The sequence below is a fragment of the Littorina saxatilis genome, linkage group LG6, assembly GCF_037325665.1.
Source record: "Littorina saxatilis isolate snail1 linkage group LG6, US_GU_Lsax_2.0, whole genome shotgun sequence".
Classification (NCBI taxonomy): Eukaryota; Metazoa; Mollusca; class Gastropoda; order Littorinimorpha; family Littorinidae; genus Littorina; species Littorina saxatilis.
The window spans coordinates 24,112,266-24,128,088 of NC_090250.1; the positions used below are offsets into that span (position 1 = coordinate 24,112,266).

The window sequence follows — 15,823 nt, forward strand, 5'->3', positions numbered from 1 at the left end:
TATAATACCCCCCACCCCCACTTCCAACATTCCCCCTACACCACTAAACCTCCTCAGTACCAATCAATTACACTTTTTGTTTTTTGTTTTTTTATTATACCGGATTAGGTATGAGAGACGTGTACGCAGATCTTCTCACAGTCGGCTCAATATTATTATAATCCAGCCATATAGGTTGCAGATACACACCCGAACTTCATCCTGAACTCAGGTCAAAATGAGTTCGGCTCATTCTCTCCCTGACCGGACGCTACAGTCCTACGCGAATCTATCAAAACAAAAATACAGAGTTATCTCCCATAATTATGGTTTTCGCGAGCACTGATCTAAATTTGAGATCAGTGTTTGCGAGACGAAAATGATTGCAGATTGGCCGACTTCGACAGTGATCTCCGTTCTGTTCTTCACAGTTATAATAAAGACATCGTTCTAAGGTCAAAACAAGTCGAAATGTTGGGACTGCTGTCGGAAGGAGACCGTAATATATGGTTTCATCACTGTCAACTGGTTACAGAAAAAATCGTCTGCTCCAGTTAGTGCCGAAACCAAACGGTTGATTATCACGTGACACTTTTGCCATATTTAGAGTTGTTTGCACAGTAAATACAGCCGCGAAAAATAGCTCGCTTGAAACTGTCTTACATATCAATTCCTTTGTAATTTAAAAATTATAAAACACCATGAAAAATCATTATCGACGATCGCGAATCTGCTTATATCAATAATACATTACAAAAAGCTCTAAATATGTAAAAAAAAAAAAAAAATCGGTTTCCTTGCCAAACAAGGAAACTCAAGGCATCCTGTCAGGGAGAGAATGAGCCGAACTCATTTTGACCTGAGTTCAGGATGACCCGAACTTCTCTTCAGAGAGAATTGTTCTATTTCACACAGGTAGCACAAAAACGGATGTATTAGACTCTTTCTTGTTGTGGTTGTGACAGGGGAGGCTACCGCTCCTTTCACAGCAGACTCTGCACCCGAGTTGTTGGCCTTTAAGTCAACACCGGTGGATTGTGGAATTCTGTTTGTGATGGGGTCTGGTGGTTTCCGATTGTCTGTATGTTCATGAAAACCTTCGGGTTTGTATAACAGTTTTTATAGGGCTAAGAAATTAGCCCTAACATTTTCAATCCTGTTTGATTGCACTTCGCCTCCCGAGGTGATCGTAGTGTTACGGCACTCGGTTTCATCTGGCGCTTGCGAGCAGGGATGGGACTCGGCATGATATGTTCAGATAATGGCATAATATGACCACTGAACATTTTCGTGCTGTTCCCATTCTGCGAACTTGGGATGGACAGTGGTCCCCCGGTTCGGAACTTCGGGACGAAGTTCATTCAAACGGGGGCGATTGTGACAGAGGAGGCTACCGCTCCTTTCACAGCAGACTCTGCACCCGAGTTTTTGGCCTTTAAGTCAACACCGGTGGATTGTGGAATTCTGTTTGTGATGGGGTCTGGTGGTTTCCGATTGTCTGTATGTTAATGGAAACCTTCGGGTTTGCATAACAGTTTTTATAGGGCTAAGAAATTAGCCCTAACATTTTCAATCCTGTTTGATTGCACTTCGCCTCCCGAGGTGATCGTAGTGTTACGGCACTCGGTTACATGGTTATACAAAAAAAAGTGTATAGAATATGAAGCTCCCACGAGAGATAGTATAAACAGTCTTTTTCTTTTTGCATACAACGTGCACCAGACGAAACCGCGTATAAATCATCTGGAAACTCAATACAGTTGAAGCTTTTCACACGACTGGTGGTGTTAAATTGACCGAGAGCGGCGATATTATGGAAATCAGCTTTTTACGCATACCTTGCAATGAATACCCGTTTCGGATTTCATAACCACGCCATAGCATGCCAACACCTTTGCCTATCTGCACTTTAATATGCTTAATAGAAAAGGAAAGACCGGTATTCGCTATTTTTTTTAGGGAGTTTATGTAGTCGGTGGTTTACGTTTCTCACGTTGAAGTTAAAGTGTTCAAGAATAAGATTGGCACAGAGAAAGAGATCTTTTAGCAAGAAAATATGAACAAACTTGTTCACTAAAATAAAAAGGGAAACACAATTAGTGCGATTATACAGTTCAGATAAGGATGGCAGCTAGAGGGGGTGGGGGCGACAGGGAGGACAGGGTGGGGGTGGGGGTGGAGTAGATTAGAGCAATATCTTTGGCAGTAGAGTGCTGAATGATTAGGCATGCATAAAGTGGCTGCATTAATATACAAGTACATACATGGATCAAGACGTATCGTCAGTAAACCGGTTCTGTTTCGTAGAATCAAACAGGAAAAGGAACAAGAAAACACGAGTAACGTGAATAAAAGAATGAACGAAAGTTTAAATACACAAGAAAACGAATATTTCGATCAATCAATCAATCAATAAGAACAGATCTGCTTGGTTTACCATCTGCTTCATACACAAGAGACATTCACAAAACGTCGAAGCGTTCAACGCTCGTGCACAAGTTGCAACTAAGCCTCCCTAACATGTAGCGATTTAGTGCAAAAAAAAGGAAGGTAAGGTATTCTGGCGACTGGGGTGTAAAAGATATATGAGACAGGATTTTCTGTGTCACCGCGCATCCTGAAAAGACTCATGGTACTGTTTTGACAACACGCACGAAAACATGTTTTTGTGTCACAAGGCGGAAACATTATTACGAGGCATAACAATGGAAATGTCGCAGTAGGGTCGGGGTAGGGGCGATGGGGGGTCCGAGGTAAGGGTTCAGACATTCTTTAGGACTGCCAGTCTCAGGTGAGATAGCGAAATAAAAAGAGCTTTTCAAAAGTCGTGGGGTAAATACGAGTTTTAACATAGCAGTAATTGTATGTGTCTACTGTCAAAGATTCCGAGAAGATAAAATGAACTGTTCGCACGAAATAAGTAGAATCGTTAGTGTCAGCAATTCAATAAAATGGATTTGAATTGGGCAAAGTCGACATCGCGAAGCTCGCCGCACGAAGTTTTAGCACTGAATTTTCGGTATGAAGACTTTGCAAATTGTTCGCGAAGTCAACGTGGGGCTCAGTTAATGAGAGCCTTCAGGAAGGTCTTTGAAGTAAGTCCGGGCGGGACTGCAGTGTCTGGTGTCACGACTTACTGGGACTGCAGTGTCTGGTGTCACGACTTACTGGGACTGCAGTGTCTGGTGTCACGACTGTCTGGGACTGCAGTGTCTGGTGTCACGACTTACTGGGACTGCAGTGTCTGGTGTCACGACTTACTGGGACTGCAGTGTCTGACGTCACGACTTACTGGGACTGCAGTGTCTGGTGTCACGACTTACTTAAGTACATTTACTTGGGTCTCTCATACTTCGTTTGCAATTTTGTTTTGACCCGTCATTGAAGAAAGTCCATTGATCAAGAAAAAAAGGAAAATGAATTCCACACGCACCAGTTTCCGTCAAAATTTGTTTCGATTTGAATTTCACGAGTAAGGCTTAAATCTGCTCAGCGCAGGCGGGTTGGGAGGGGGGGGGGGGGTATGGGGGTGGGTGTGTATATGTGACATCTTTTTAAACGGACTTTTCTGACGTGTAGTTCGTGACGGATGAAATTAAAAGCATTTATAAATTGTGTGGCGAAAGGCGGAGGATGGTCTCAAGGAAAAGTATTGTGTGTCGTGATAATTATGATGGGATTGGGGGAGAGGAGGGGTCAGACGAAGGGAGGGTAAGGAAGTTGGGATCCTATTACATGTGGGTGATGTTGGTATTCCCAAGGATGGGAAATTGATGATGACTTGTGCGCATCACGCTGTTGTTCCGGTCGGCGTATCTTCTCATCTTTAGACAATAGCAACACACGTCTGGTATTATAATGCTGTGAATGAATTTTTTTCAACGGAAGTTAGTCATTTTCGGCGAAATTTAGCAAACAAAGGTTTGAAGGTATCTTCATGTACTTTGAAGGGCAAAGGATGTGATAAACAAGTCGCGTAAGGCGAAATTACTACATTTAGTCAAGCTGTCGAACTCACGGAATGAAACTGAACGCACTGTATTTTTTCACCAAGACAAGTACAGCTTCGTCAATCCCCGCGTGAAGGAAATCGCTCACCTTCCACGTGCAAAACGTAGTGATATTGACACGCCAGATTAGCGCGGTAGCGTATTGTGCTAAGCAGGAAAGCGCGCTTTTCTGTATTCTTGTTAACTTTCTGAGCTTGTTTTGAATACAACCTATCATATCTATATGTTTTTGGAATCAGGAAATGATAAAGAATAAGATGAAATCCTTTTTGGATCGATTTCTTAAATTTAAATCGTAAGACTAATTAATCTATTTTCGTTAATTGTGATCACATTTTAAGAGTAAACATGACATATGTATATATGTTTAGATTCAGAATGTGACGAAGAATACGATGCAATCAATTTTAAATCTGTTTGCGAAAAATCGATTTTAATGACAACTTTAATGAGTAAACTCATTAATTAATTTTTAAGCCTCCAAGCTGAAATGCAAAACCAAAGTCCGGGCTTCGTCGAAGATTACTTGACCAAAATTTCAACCAATTTGGTTGAAAAATGAGAGCGTGACAGTGCCGCCTCAACTTTCACGAAAAGCCGGATATGACGTCATCAAAGACATTTATCAAAAAAATGAAAAATATGTCTGGAGGTACCATACTCAGGATCTCTCATGTCAAGTTTCGTGAAGATCGGTCCAGTAGTTTTCTCTGAATCGCTCTACACACAGACACACACACATACACCACGACCCTCGTCTCGATTCCTCCCTCTACGTTAAAACATTTAGTCAAAACTTGACTAAATGTTAAAACAAAAAGCACTTCATCAGACCACTATCCCTACGTTATTTGTTGGACGGAAAGTTTAACTCGTCAAACATAATCTTAGCATTTGTGAAACAGACATGTCTCAGAAGAATAGAAGATAACTAAAATAATCAGACTATGCTTACTGCACTATTTTTGGCCCATGCGATGTTATAATTGTTGCTTTGCTTCACGTACGAAACGAGTGAAGAAAAGATCTTGCTTCAAAGGCTCGAAGAGGGAGACAACTATTTTCCTAAAAAAATACAGCTATATATATCCATTTTGTTACCTTTGTATCTGTGTTAAGAGTATTTTTGGCGAAAAGGAAAATGTGATATTTTTGGACACCGTGTGCCATCGAAGAGAGCTCTTATAATGATATTAACAATAATAATAATTATTATACTCATAATCGTAATGAAAACGTGTATAGCGCGAAACACAGAATATTATATATATATATATATATATATATATATGTATATGATCTGCGGACTTTTCTTACAAAATACCCTTTAAGATCTTGAGTCTCATCGTTTATGTTTATGATCAAAGAATGTTTCGGGGAAAAAAATTCGGACACTGCGTGTCATCGAAGGGCTTTCAAATAATCATAACATCTTTAGTGTCATCGCAGTGCGTTGTAATCACGCACATTCATATCCTTTGCCTCTCCGGAAGTTGTACTCATCGGAAGCGAAACAAGTGGGAGAAAGGCTTGTAACTTGAGATGTATTTTGAAAATGTATCGTTATCTGATAGCAAAACAATGCGATTAGTGTAGGAGAGAATCGGCGCTGACTCCAAAGTGGATTGGTTATCTCATTTCCCCTTGCTAAGCGCATGTTTGGAGCAAGGCAGGTCGGGGGTTAACGTGATTTGCTAATCTTTTCTCCCTTTATCTTTGTCGTAGACTCAGAAAGCCGCCCAACTTTGATGTTGTTTTGTCGTCTGTGTTTTTGCGGCTTTGGGGTGTAGGAGTCAAATAGATTTCGTGCGCTTGTATTCCTGTAGTGAGACTCTTTCCTTTTTGTAGAGTTTTAGAATGCTATTGTTTGAACTCGTCTTTGTTGCTAGGTCGCTTTTGTTTTACAAGTAACAACATAATTACTGCAAATAGCGCTAAGAACGAGAAGATTGGGAACTATACCTTTTTCAACAAGTGAACTTCACGGGATTTGTGTGACTGTACAAGCACAGTAAGTAACCAAAGGCATATGATGGATCCTTTATTACATCAGGCAAATGTAATCCTGTTGATGTTTTTTTTTCTCGAAATAATCACGAAGAGAGTTGTGAAGTTATGGTAGTGGTTTTAATCTTAGCATGATTCAAAATGCCAATCAGAGCATTCCCAACTGTCAATCATAACATTATTCAAAATGTTAATCATAACATGATTCAAAATGGTTTCACTTTGTGAAGTGCATGTGTGGCCGATTCGCTAAAAGGATGTGTCTTATTCTTACGGAAGATAAGTTGTAATTTTCTGTTTTGCGATCCATCTGCTAATGACTTCAAAGCAAGGCAAGTAACCACGTTGATGATTGTTATCATCAGTGTTGCTTTAGGGGAGGATACAGCAGAGAGACAGATAGACGGGAGATGAGTTAATATGGAAGCCTTAGACGGGGAACGAGGGACAAGAAGAGAGACAGACAGACAGACAGATAGAGACAGAGAGAGAGAGAGAGAGAGAGAGAGAGAGGCCGACAGAATATAGAGAGTGACACACACACACACACACACACACACACACACACACACACACACCAGGGGCGGACGAGGGGGGGTTCTGGGGTTTCCGGACCCCCCCCCCCCCAGCCAAAAAATAAAAATATTTTTGTGTGTTTTTTGGGGTTGTTGTTGTTGGGGATTTCTGATCCCAAACTGACCAAACACAAAACAAAACAAAAAAAGAGGGCTGCCTGAAACTGGTAATGATCATCCTCAGAATGCACCAGATTGCACCATTTTGCATCCTTTTTTCAAAATTTTCCGGGGGGGCATGCCCCCGGACCCCTCTAGCAAGCTAGGCGCTTCGCGCCGTCGGCTCGGTGCTTCGCGCCTTCACACCTATATCTTCACATTATACTTTTGGACCCCCCCCCCCATAAAATGAACTGATCCGCCCCTGCACACACACGCGCGCACACACACATACACACACACACATACACACACACACATACACACACACACATACACACACACACAAATATATCGTGTACTCCATAGCAGAGTTCTGGGTTCAGTAAACTGTTAATTAATTGCATTTGACATATGATAGACGATCAAAAGATTAGCGTGCCTTGCAACTCACCATTTTCTCTTTCAATTTTACAGCTAATGGTTGACAAAGGAGATATGATCGGATTTATAAAATCGATAAAAGTAAAATGACATACAAATGAAATGCTTTGCAGAAATGCTCAATAACAGCTATAGGGCAGTGTGCTGCGATGTTTGTGACAGTTCCAGATTAAGTTCACGGGGACACTTCATTTTGGGGGAATGAATAACTTGACAGGAAAATGTTAATTGCTTTCACCAAGATGATATCAATATCCCTGCGATTACCAACGGACCGGACCCTAATATCTCCGGGGAGGTCCTGATATTGCAAATGTGTGTCCAGAAAGTGAGAGTCTCATCTTTATCAAAAGATAGACAGTGGCTGCCGGTTCCAACAAATGTGTGTCCAGAAAGTGAGAGTCTCATCTTTATCAAAAGATAGACAGTGGCTGCCGGTTCCAACAAATGTGTGTCCAGAAAGTGAGAGTCTCATCTTTATCAAAAGATAGACAGTGGCTGCCGGTTCCAACAAATGTGTGTCCAGAAAGTGAGAGTCTCATCTTTATCAAAAGATAGACAGTGGCTGCCGGTTCCAACAAATGTGTGTCCAGAAAGTGAGAGTCTCATCTTTATCAAAAGATAGACAGTGGCTGCCGGTTCCAACAAATGTGTGTCCAGAAAGTGAGAGTCTCATCTTTATCAAAAGATAGACAGTGGCTGCCGGTTCCAACAAATGTGTGTCCAGAAAGTGAGAGTCTCATCTTTATCAAAAGATAGACAGTGGCTGCCGGTTCCAACAAATGTGTGTCCAGAAAGTGAGAGTCTCATCTTTATCAAAAGATAGACAGTGGCTGCCGGTTCCAACAAATGTGCCCGTTTGCTTACCTGACATGTTGATTTCCTGATTCTCAGAGAAAACTCCGAAGATTAATTTCCCAAAAACTGAATGATCAGTTTCTATATGAATCGATCGTGTTAGGAACACCCGCTCAAAAGCTGCCTTCCAGATGGCTTCATTTTCTCCTCTTCTTACGCTTCGTGAGAACTTATTGCGAGAAGTGCCATTGATTTCTCACGACTAAAGAAGGGAGGCTATTTCAGGATATTGCAGGATCGGAGTATTGCCCCTTGACCGCGCTTGATCTCTTAGAGTAGTGGGAATTAAACGGCACAGGTGTTGGTCTCGGGGGGTCTGCCCTGTGTGTTTGTCCAAGGATTGACGGCCATTATTCGGGGGTATAAAGTCAAGGCACCGATTTGAAAGACCTCACGCGGACTAATTCTGCCAGTTTTGATGGAAACCTAGCTGTGTCTGTGTGTGTGTCTTCTCTTCTCTTCTCTTCTCTCCCCTCTCTCTCTCTCTCTCTCTCTCTCTCTCTCTCTCTCTCTCTCTCTCTCTCTCTCTCTCTCTCTCTCTCTCTCTCTCTCTCTCTCTCTCTCTCTCTCCGGCTATCTCTATGACTCTCTCATAGACACGCATGCACACACGCACACATGCACACGTACTCTCTCTCTCTTTCTCGGACAGTTAAGATCACTTTGCGTAACATTTTCCCGATATTTGTTTTTGTGGTTTTCTGCATTTTCAATAAATCAATCAAGCAATCAATTCATCAATACAATCATATCATCATTCAGTCAGCCAGACATTGCTTAACAACAGAAGACAAATACTCCTACGGTTTTATTTTTAGGCGTTACGGACGCGTTCTGTACACGAAACGTACTCGAGACCATACACACACATAGTTACTGTGCCAACTCCGTGCCTGTGGCCAACACTTTTCTTTTGAAGGCAGGTATACTGGAGGAAGTCCCAACGCGGTTGACATTTCTGACAGAGCTATTTCACCCAGCAGCGAAAGGGTCGATTTGAGTCACACAAGTCATTCGCCGCCCAACGCCCCCGCAAGCTCAAAGACCTCATCAAACACCATTTGTTAGCTCAGCACCCTTTTTTCAGCCGACAATGTGTGCGCGTGTGCTTGAAAAAGAACATTTTTTGTCCTTTGGATTTGTGTGTAGTGTGTGAGCATGAGGTGAAGACCGCAGAATGTGACTTGCTGTCAAAAGGGTATTGGGTACCTTTGAGTCACGAAGTTCAGAGCCATTAGTTCCCATTAGTTGCCCATTAGTTGACTTTTTGTGCAGAATTTAAGCGTGATGTTTTGCACATTAAAGAGAAGGGTGTCAATTTTCTGAATATTTGGTCATTTTATTTTATACCACCGGTGATGATGATATTATGAATGTTGTCAAGACGGAATGCCGGTGTCACTAACTAAAACCTCTGCTGAACAATCCTTCTCATTGCGGTCAATGCGCATACGCCAATCTTGGACTTAAAAAATGCGACCCTTTGACCGAACGAACCAGGGTTAGGGTTAGGATTAGGTTGTTCACGACCTGATTAATCTCCCCATGTTAGCGCATGCGCATTGACCGCAATGAGAAGGATTGTTCAGGCAGAGTTTTCAGTTCGTGACACCGGAGTGATTTTGATTACGTTAAATGAGACAGGTTATGTATGCGATTGGTCACCGCAGTCATGGATGTTGAATTGTAATGGCGAAGGAATGTTATTGTTCGTCATTTGGAGTGGCTGATATTGTGGTGATATTTTTAGTCGCCAATTCTTCCGTTGTGAAAATCAAAACAAGAACACAGGGACATACACACAAACATATTAGCAAATAGCAGCATCTGATAAAACGTATGCGTTCGCGCGCACACACATGCACGTGTACATACACGCAGACACGCACACACACATACACGCGTACACACACATACACGCGTACATACACACACACAGACACACATACACACACACATACACGCACGCACGTACACACACACACATGCACGCACGCAGGCACACACGCACACACACACACACACACACACACACACACACACACACACACACACACACACAACGAGGCAACAATAAAAGGGAGAAGTGCTGAGTATATGACCTTGACGCGACCTTCATGAGATGTGACTCATAGTTTAAAGGTTGTAACCTTGGAATCTTTGAAGTGGTCAATAATTCTGACAGCCTAAGCCTCGGCACAAATCACTTTAGGCATTTCGTTGGTTTACCTGTATTGGCTTGGGAAAGGTCAGAATTGTATTGCCAAAGCTGGGCATCAGTGATTACGTTCGAAAGTTGGATTAGGGGAGAGAGAGACACAGAGAGAGACAGAGAGAGACAGACAGACATAGAGGATGAAGACATGAGACAGAGAAATGACAGAGAAATGAGAGAGAGAGACAGAGAAATGAGAGAGAGAGACAGAGACATAGAGAGAGAGACAGAGACAGAGAGAGACAGACAGACATAGAGGATGAAGACATGAGACAGAGAAATGACATAGAGAAATGAGACAGAGACAGAGAGAGACAGAGACAGAGAGAGAGAGACAGACAGACATAGAGGATGAAGACATGAGACAGAGAAATGACATAGAGAAATGAGAGAGAGACAGAGACAGAGAGAGAGAGAGGACAGAGAGAGAGAGACAGAGAGAGAGAGACAGAGAGAGAGAGAGACAGACAGACAGACATAGAGGATGAAGACATGAGACAGAGAAATGAGAGATAGAGAGAGGGACAGAGAGAGAGAGACAGAGAGAGAGATAGAGAGAGAGAGAGAGAGAGAGACAGAGAGACAGAGAGACAGAGAGACAGACAGCCACAGACAAACAGACAGAAAGAAAGAGAGAGAGCGCATTCGATACTTTCTGTGTGCATGTTTTTGTGTTAGTAGCCGTTAGCTTTATTCTTTTCCAGCAATGTTAAAACTATACCATAAACTTAAACATCCTTACAAAAAGTGTATTTCGGGTTTACAGAACTGAATTTTCCTGCCTCGTATTACAGATAACAATGACATTTTTATACAGAGTAAAGATTCTTTAGACGCCAACATGACCAAATTTGAAATATATTCTCAAATTGTTCGCCTCTGCCTTATGTTCTGTCATTTTTACTTTGTTTTAGTATCCCTTTTCTGGCAGTCGTCAAAGTAAACGTATATTATGCATGTTTTGAAAAAAAGTATTGACTAACATTTTCAATAAATGATGTGATGTGTGTTTTCAGATGGGCTCTTCCCAGTGGATATATCGGATGTTCAAAGAGACCACGACTTTTTAGATGGGGACTCGATACAGTCAGTGATTCGGTAAGTGCTTCTTTTCCCATCTTCCTAGTCTGGTTGGAGTTCGTGTGAGTCTATGAAATATTGTAGAAGCTAATGTGAATGCATGTCTCTGCAGTGATATGTGTTTGGTTGTAAGTTTGTTTTGTTTTGTTTTTGTGCAAGTTTATTTGGGTGGGTTGGTTGGTTGATTGGCTAATTTGTTAACTGATCCCTTTTCCTTTGGTTGGTCTCTGTTTTGTTTAATTGTTCGTTTTTTTCCTTTTCTCCTTTCCCCTTTTTGGGTGGTGTTGGTGATGGGGATTGATGATGGTTACTTTATACCTTTACGTTCTTGGCTTCCTTCTGTAGTTAGACTTTTTACACACTGGAACACGGTGTAGAAACACTCTAAACTGTCGAGTAGCACGTACAAATGACGTATGATATTTGTCATATCTTCCAATCATGCATCACCTTACAACTGAAGGCATATTAATGTAAAGCATGATATTGTTCATATCGTCCAATCATCAATCACATGACTGCAAAATACATAAAAACTTACAAGACTTACAATTTGGTTGGCTGATGTTAGACACGTGACCCAATGAGGTCGCGGTAAACCAGGACAGATCGGGCAGGTCAGGGCAGTCATACAGAGGTCAGGGCATGGCAGGGCAGGGCAGAACAGGTCACACTAGTACAGTGCCCGATGTGTCTTGGTCTTTGAAGAATGCCCAGACAACCTGTTGGGCTTGTTGTATAAGCTTAAGAGTGGACCGAGCAACTGCTTATCGCTCTTGTACATGTCGGCCTGAGTGAAATTGAACGAACTGGACGCAATGACCTGGTGGTGGAATGGTGTCATTCTGGTCACGTCTAGACTGTACGATCGTAACGTCCGTCTGGCTGGTTTTGTGTAACATTATTGCTTTAAGACAACCAGGTATGGTGACTTTAAGAAGCATGGCTTATTTGAGCACGTTTTGGCGTGATAGTAACTGTTTGAATTTTCTCTTTCTGGGTCTCTGTCTCTGTCTCTCTCCGTATCTCTCTCCCTCTCTCTGTCTGTCTCTTTCTTTCTCTTCCTCCCTCCCTTCATCTCACTTTCGCTCTCCACCTCTCTCTCTCTCTCTCTCTCTCTCTCTCTCTCTCTCTCTCTCTGTCTGACTGTCTGTCTGTCTGTCTCTCTCTCTCTCTCTCTCTCTCTCTCTCTCTCTCTCTCTCTCTCTCTCTCTCTCAGTCTCTCACGAAAACACATCCACACACACGCTCGCACACGGGTGCAAACACGCACACATACTCAGCCTCTTCCATATTCCACCTTGAAAAAAGACACGCAAAGGCACTGGATGGCTTCAATCCCCTTTTATGTGGCCATTATTCAGGCGGCATTTGCATGTGTCGTTGTGTTCAATGATCACCTGCATCCCCCATCTTGTTCACCTGTCTCTGTGACACACACCTTGTCGCTTACAGTTTGGGGTGGGGTGAAGACCCTGTCACGGTCACTTTAAGCTGTGTAAGCAGGGGCTTGGTCATGTTGTTACTTAGTTGTTGATACGCTTGTCTTGTCCTGTAATGTGACGTATTGTATTGTTTTGCATTGTATTATTGCAGACGAACCCGCCTTTGCGATCACCTCTCGATAACGACCACTTTTTAATAACGACAATCATATTGCGTTATCGTACTGTTCTGTGTTGACGGTTTCGGTTCAGTTTCAGGAATTCTTGGTCACTCGAGAGAAGAGTGCGAGATTCTTGCTCCTCCGTGTGTAGATGTGGTTACCTATACTATCTTTTTTTTAAATTTATTTTTTTACTTTTGTGGGGAAATACTGATAGGGGATTGAACGTCCTGTACTTTACGCACGATCGGACTTTCCTTTCGTGAAGGAATACACCTTCATGTCACAGTTGAATAAAAGGTGTGGTCGTCGGGTTTTCAGGGGAGTCCTTTTCCACTGCTGTTCATGACGATAAAGGATCTAGGAACATGTATAAAGTTCACATTCGACAAGTGATCAGAAGGGAAACCTCTTTTTTGTCCTCCCATTTACCTCAAGGTTAGCCGTGTGGACAAAAGAGAACGGAGCTGAGATATTCAGGAGGATAAGCAATTCGGGTCACTTTAGGCGGAATGTCCAGTCAGTAAAAGGAGGCGAGGGAGGAAGGGTGGAGTGGGGGTGGCAGTTCGGGGTCGGGGTAAATGTAAGGTCGTAAGATGGAGGTGCTAGTGGGGGATGAAGTGTATGTGTGTGCGTGTGGTCAAGGGAGGAAGAGACAGTGATTTCTTAATCCCCCTGTCATCACTCACCTGGGCTATAGTCACGAAGAGAACTAACCGACAAACTGACCACCTTGACCATGTGTGTAAATGCGTATAGACGTGTGGCGTTCAGCTTTTTTATTGACGCCCTATACATTACATGTATGTGTATGTGACCTCGAGAGATCAGCGGCTGACAGCCTAATTATCCCATGCGAGGGGAGTGCTAACACTTTAAGGAACCTTAGATTCATTGCCGTGTAAACGACAATGTATACCACCACAAGTATGTCCAGTCTTTTACATATGAGGGGGACACCCTTCCGCGTGGACACATACCAACAATTAACAGTCTCACTGGTTCCTGTGCACAGTGACATCTTTGTTAGGTGTCACCCATGTCGATGTCTCAAATAGATTTAGTAAAAACAGGTCTCTGCATTGGAAGCAGCCAGGCTGTTTATAGTTTGTATCCCAGCGGATGGATTTTATCATCACGTGTAAGCCCCTGCCAAGATCTAAGGGGGTACAGCACCGCCCTGATATGGCCCTTCGTGGTCGGCTGGGCGTTAAGCAAACAAACAAGGGGGTACAGCAGGACCTCTGTCTTACAACTTTGAACATGTAACCGAAATGTGGTCCTTATATTGAGGGGGTCGTCATATAGAGTTTCGGTTTGTTACGTATTCATAATCGTTTGCACAAGAAGAAATGTATCTTAAAACTAAATAAGAAGGGAATACCGAAAACACTATAATGCTAAGTAACTGTAAGAGAGGTGTTAAAACCAAGAAGCCTGTTATAGGAGGAGTGTTATAGATGCATTTTGCACCATAAGAAATATATCTTTAAACAGAGTAAGAAAGGAATACCGAAAAAAATATATTGCTAAGTAAGAGAGGTGTGTCAAAACCCAAAAGCCTGTTGTGGGAGTGGGGAGACCACGTACACAGCTCAAGGGATCTCGACTTACGGATTTGTGTCCAGTTGAACGAACAAGTCACTCCTTCACTCTTTACGGATCTAAATCTGCCCCTGAGGTGGACCTGAGCGAGGGCGGGGAAACTAATAACTGTATTTTGAAACAGATTACATGTGATAATCCTGTTGACTGTTCGTCGCGGCATGTTTTTAAAGCACAGGTATTTGAACTGAGAAAATGTGTTGAAAAAGAGGGCTGGGTTTCATCATCACGTTGACTGTCGTCAGTTGGTGTGAAGTACAGGTGCTCGTATCTACAAATTACGAGTAGTTTAATGATTTGGCTGAGGCTGCGTCATCACTTTTCCCTTTATTAGCCATTAGCTACGGATTTGTCACTGGCTTTGATAAAATGGAAATTAGGTCACCTCTGGTATTATTATTTTCAAGAACAGGTTAAGTTTATAGTGCATTAATTTCCGATGCTACTTTAGAGAACAAGCACTGAAATAAAGGAGTTCTAGTGTTTTTAAAGTAGATTGAATTGTCAAAGTTCTGTTGACTATTTCGAATTGGTGTGAGTACAGTCTACAGTAAGAGATGTCAAAAAAAGTCAGCAGAACCTAAATGTCGTTTGTACAGCTATATAACCACAGTTTCTTTTGTACTTGATGTTGGTGTTGGTGTTGGTGTTGTTGTACAGTTTTTGTTGTATTTGTTGTTGTTGTTGTTGTTGTTGTTGTGTGGTTGTTGTTTTTATCTGCATCTGCATATATGTGATTTTTCTCGGAATATACGCGACGTTCCTGGATACAATGGCTAACCATCGCGCATTCATTTCCTGCGACAAATGGAACGAAGTTGTATCTGAAACCAGACCCGTTTGAAAAGGGCAGCCCGCATACTGATCGGACTGTTGCATAACTCAGCAGCAGCTGGTAATGACCGGCATAATTATTTTGTTTCGTTGACCGAATTCTGTCTCTCTTTTCATCTTACATGTATTGTCCTTCCCCGTCCATTTCACAACTGCCCTTCCAGCCCGGCCCCCCCACTCCCGTTCCCTCCTGCCCTCATCCGGCCAACGTACAGTGGAACCTGTGTTGTGATACCCCCCCCCCCCCCCCCCCGGGTGAGAGGTTACCTTTTGTTGTCGTTTTTCTGGTATCTGTATCAAGATGTATATGTCGAGACAGTCCCCCTGTTATGTAGGGACACTTTTGGTTGGTCGCAGGGCTGTCTTTTCATGGCAGGCACCACTGTATACCCGGTACCATCTGTCCAGTCTTCAACCTGTGTCACAGCTGACCCCGCCCACACTCAGCCACGGGAAAAGCCTAAGAGGTGCATATCTATAATACTGGGGTGGGTTGCATGAGACGACTTAA

General features: G+C 42.6%; 1 protein-coding gene across 2 annotated transcripts in view; it reads left to right on the forward strand.

Annotated features, from left to right (window-relative positions):
• The window catches only part of LOC138968799 (serine-rich adhesin for platelets-like), a 275,839-nt gene that overhangs the window by 184,222 nt on the left and 75,794 nt on the right, over window positions 1–15,823 (forward strand). For both annotated transcript variants that reach the window (XM_070341443.1, XM_070341444.1), the window contains one exon: window positions 11,204–11,285. In XM_070341443.1, coding sequence (XP_070197544.1) covers window positions 11,204–11,285 — 82 coding nt within the window. The remainder of the gene's footprint in view (window positions 1–11,203; window positions 11,286–15,823) is intronic.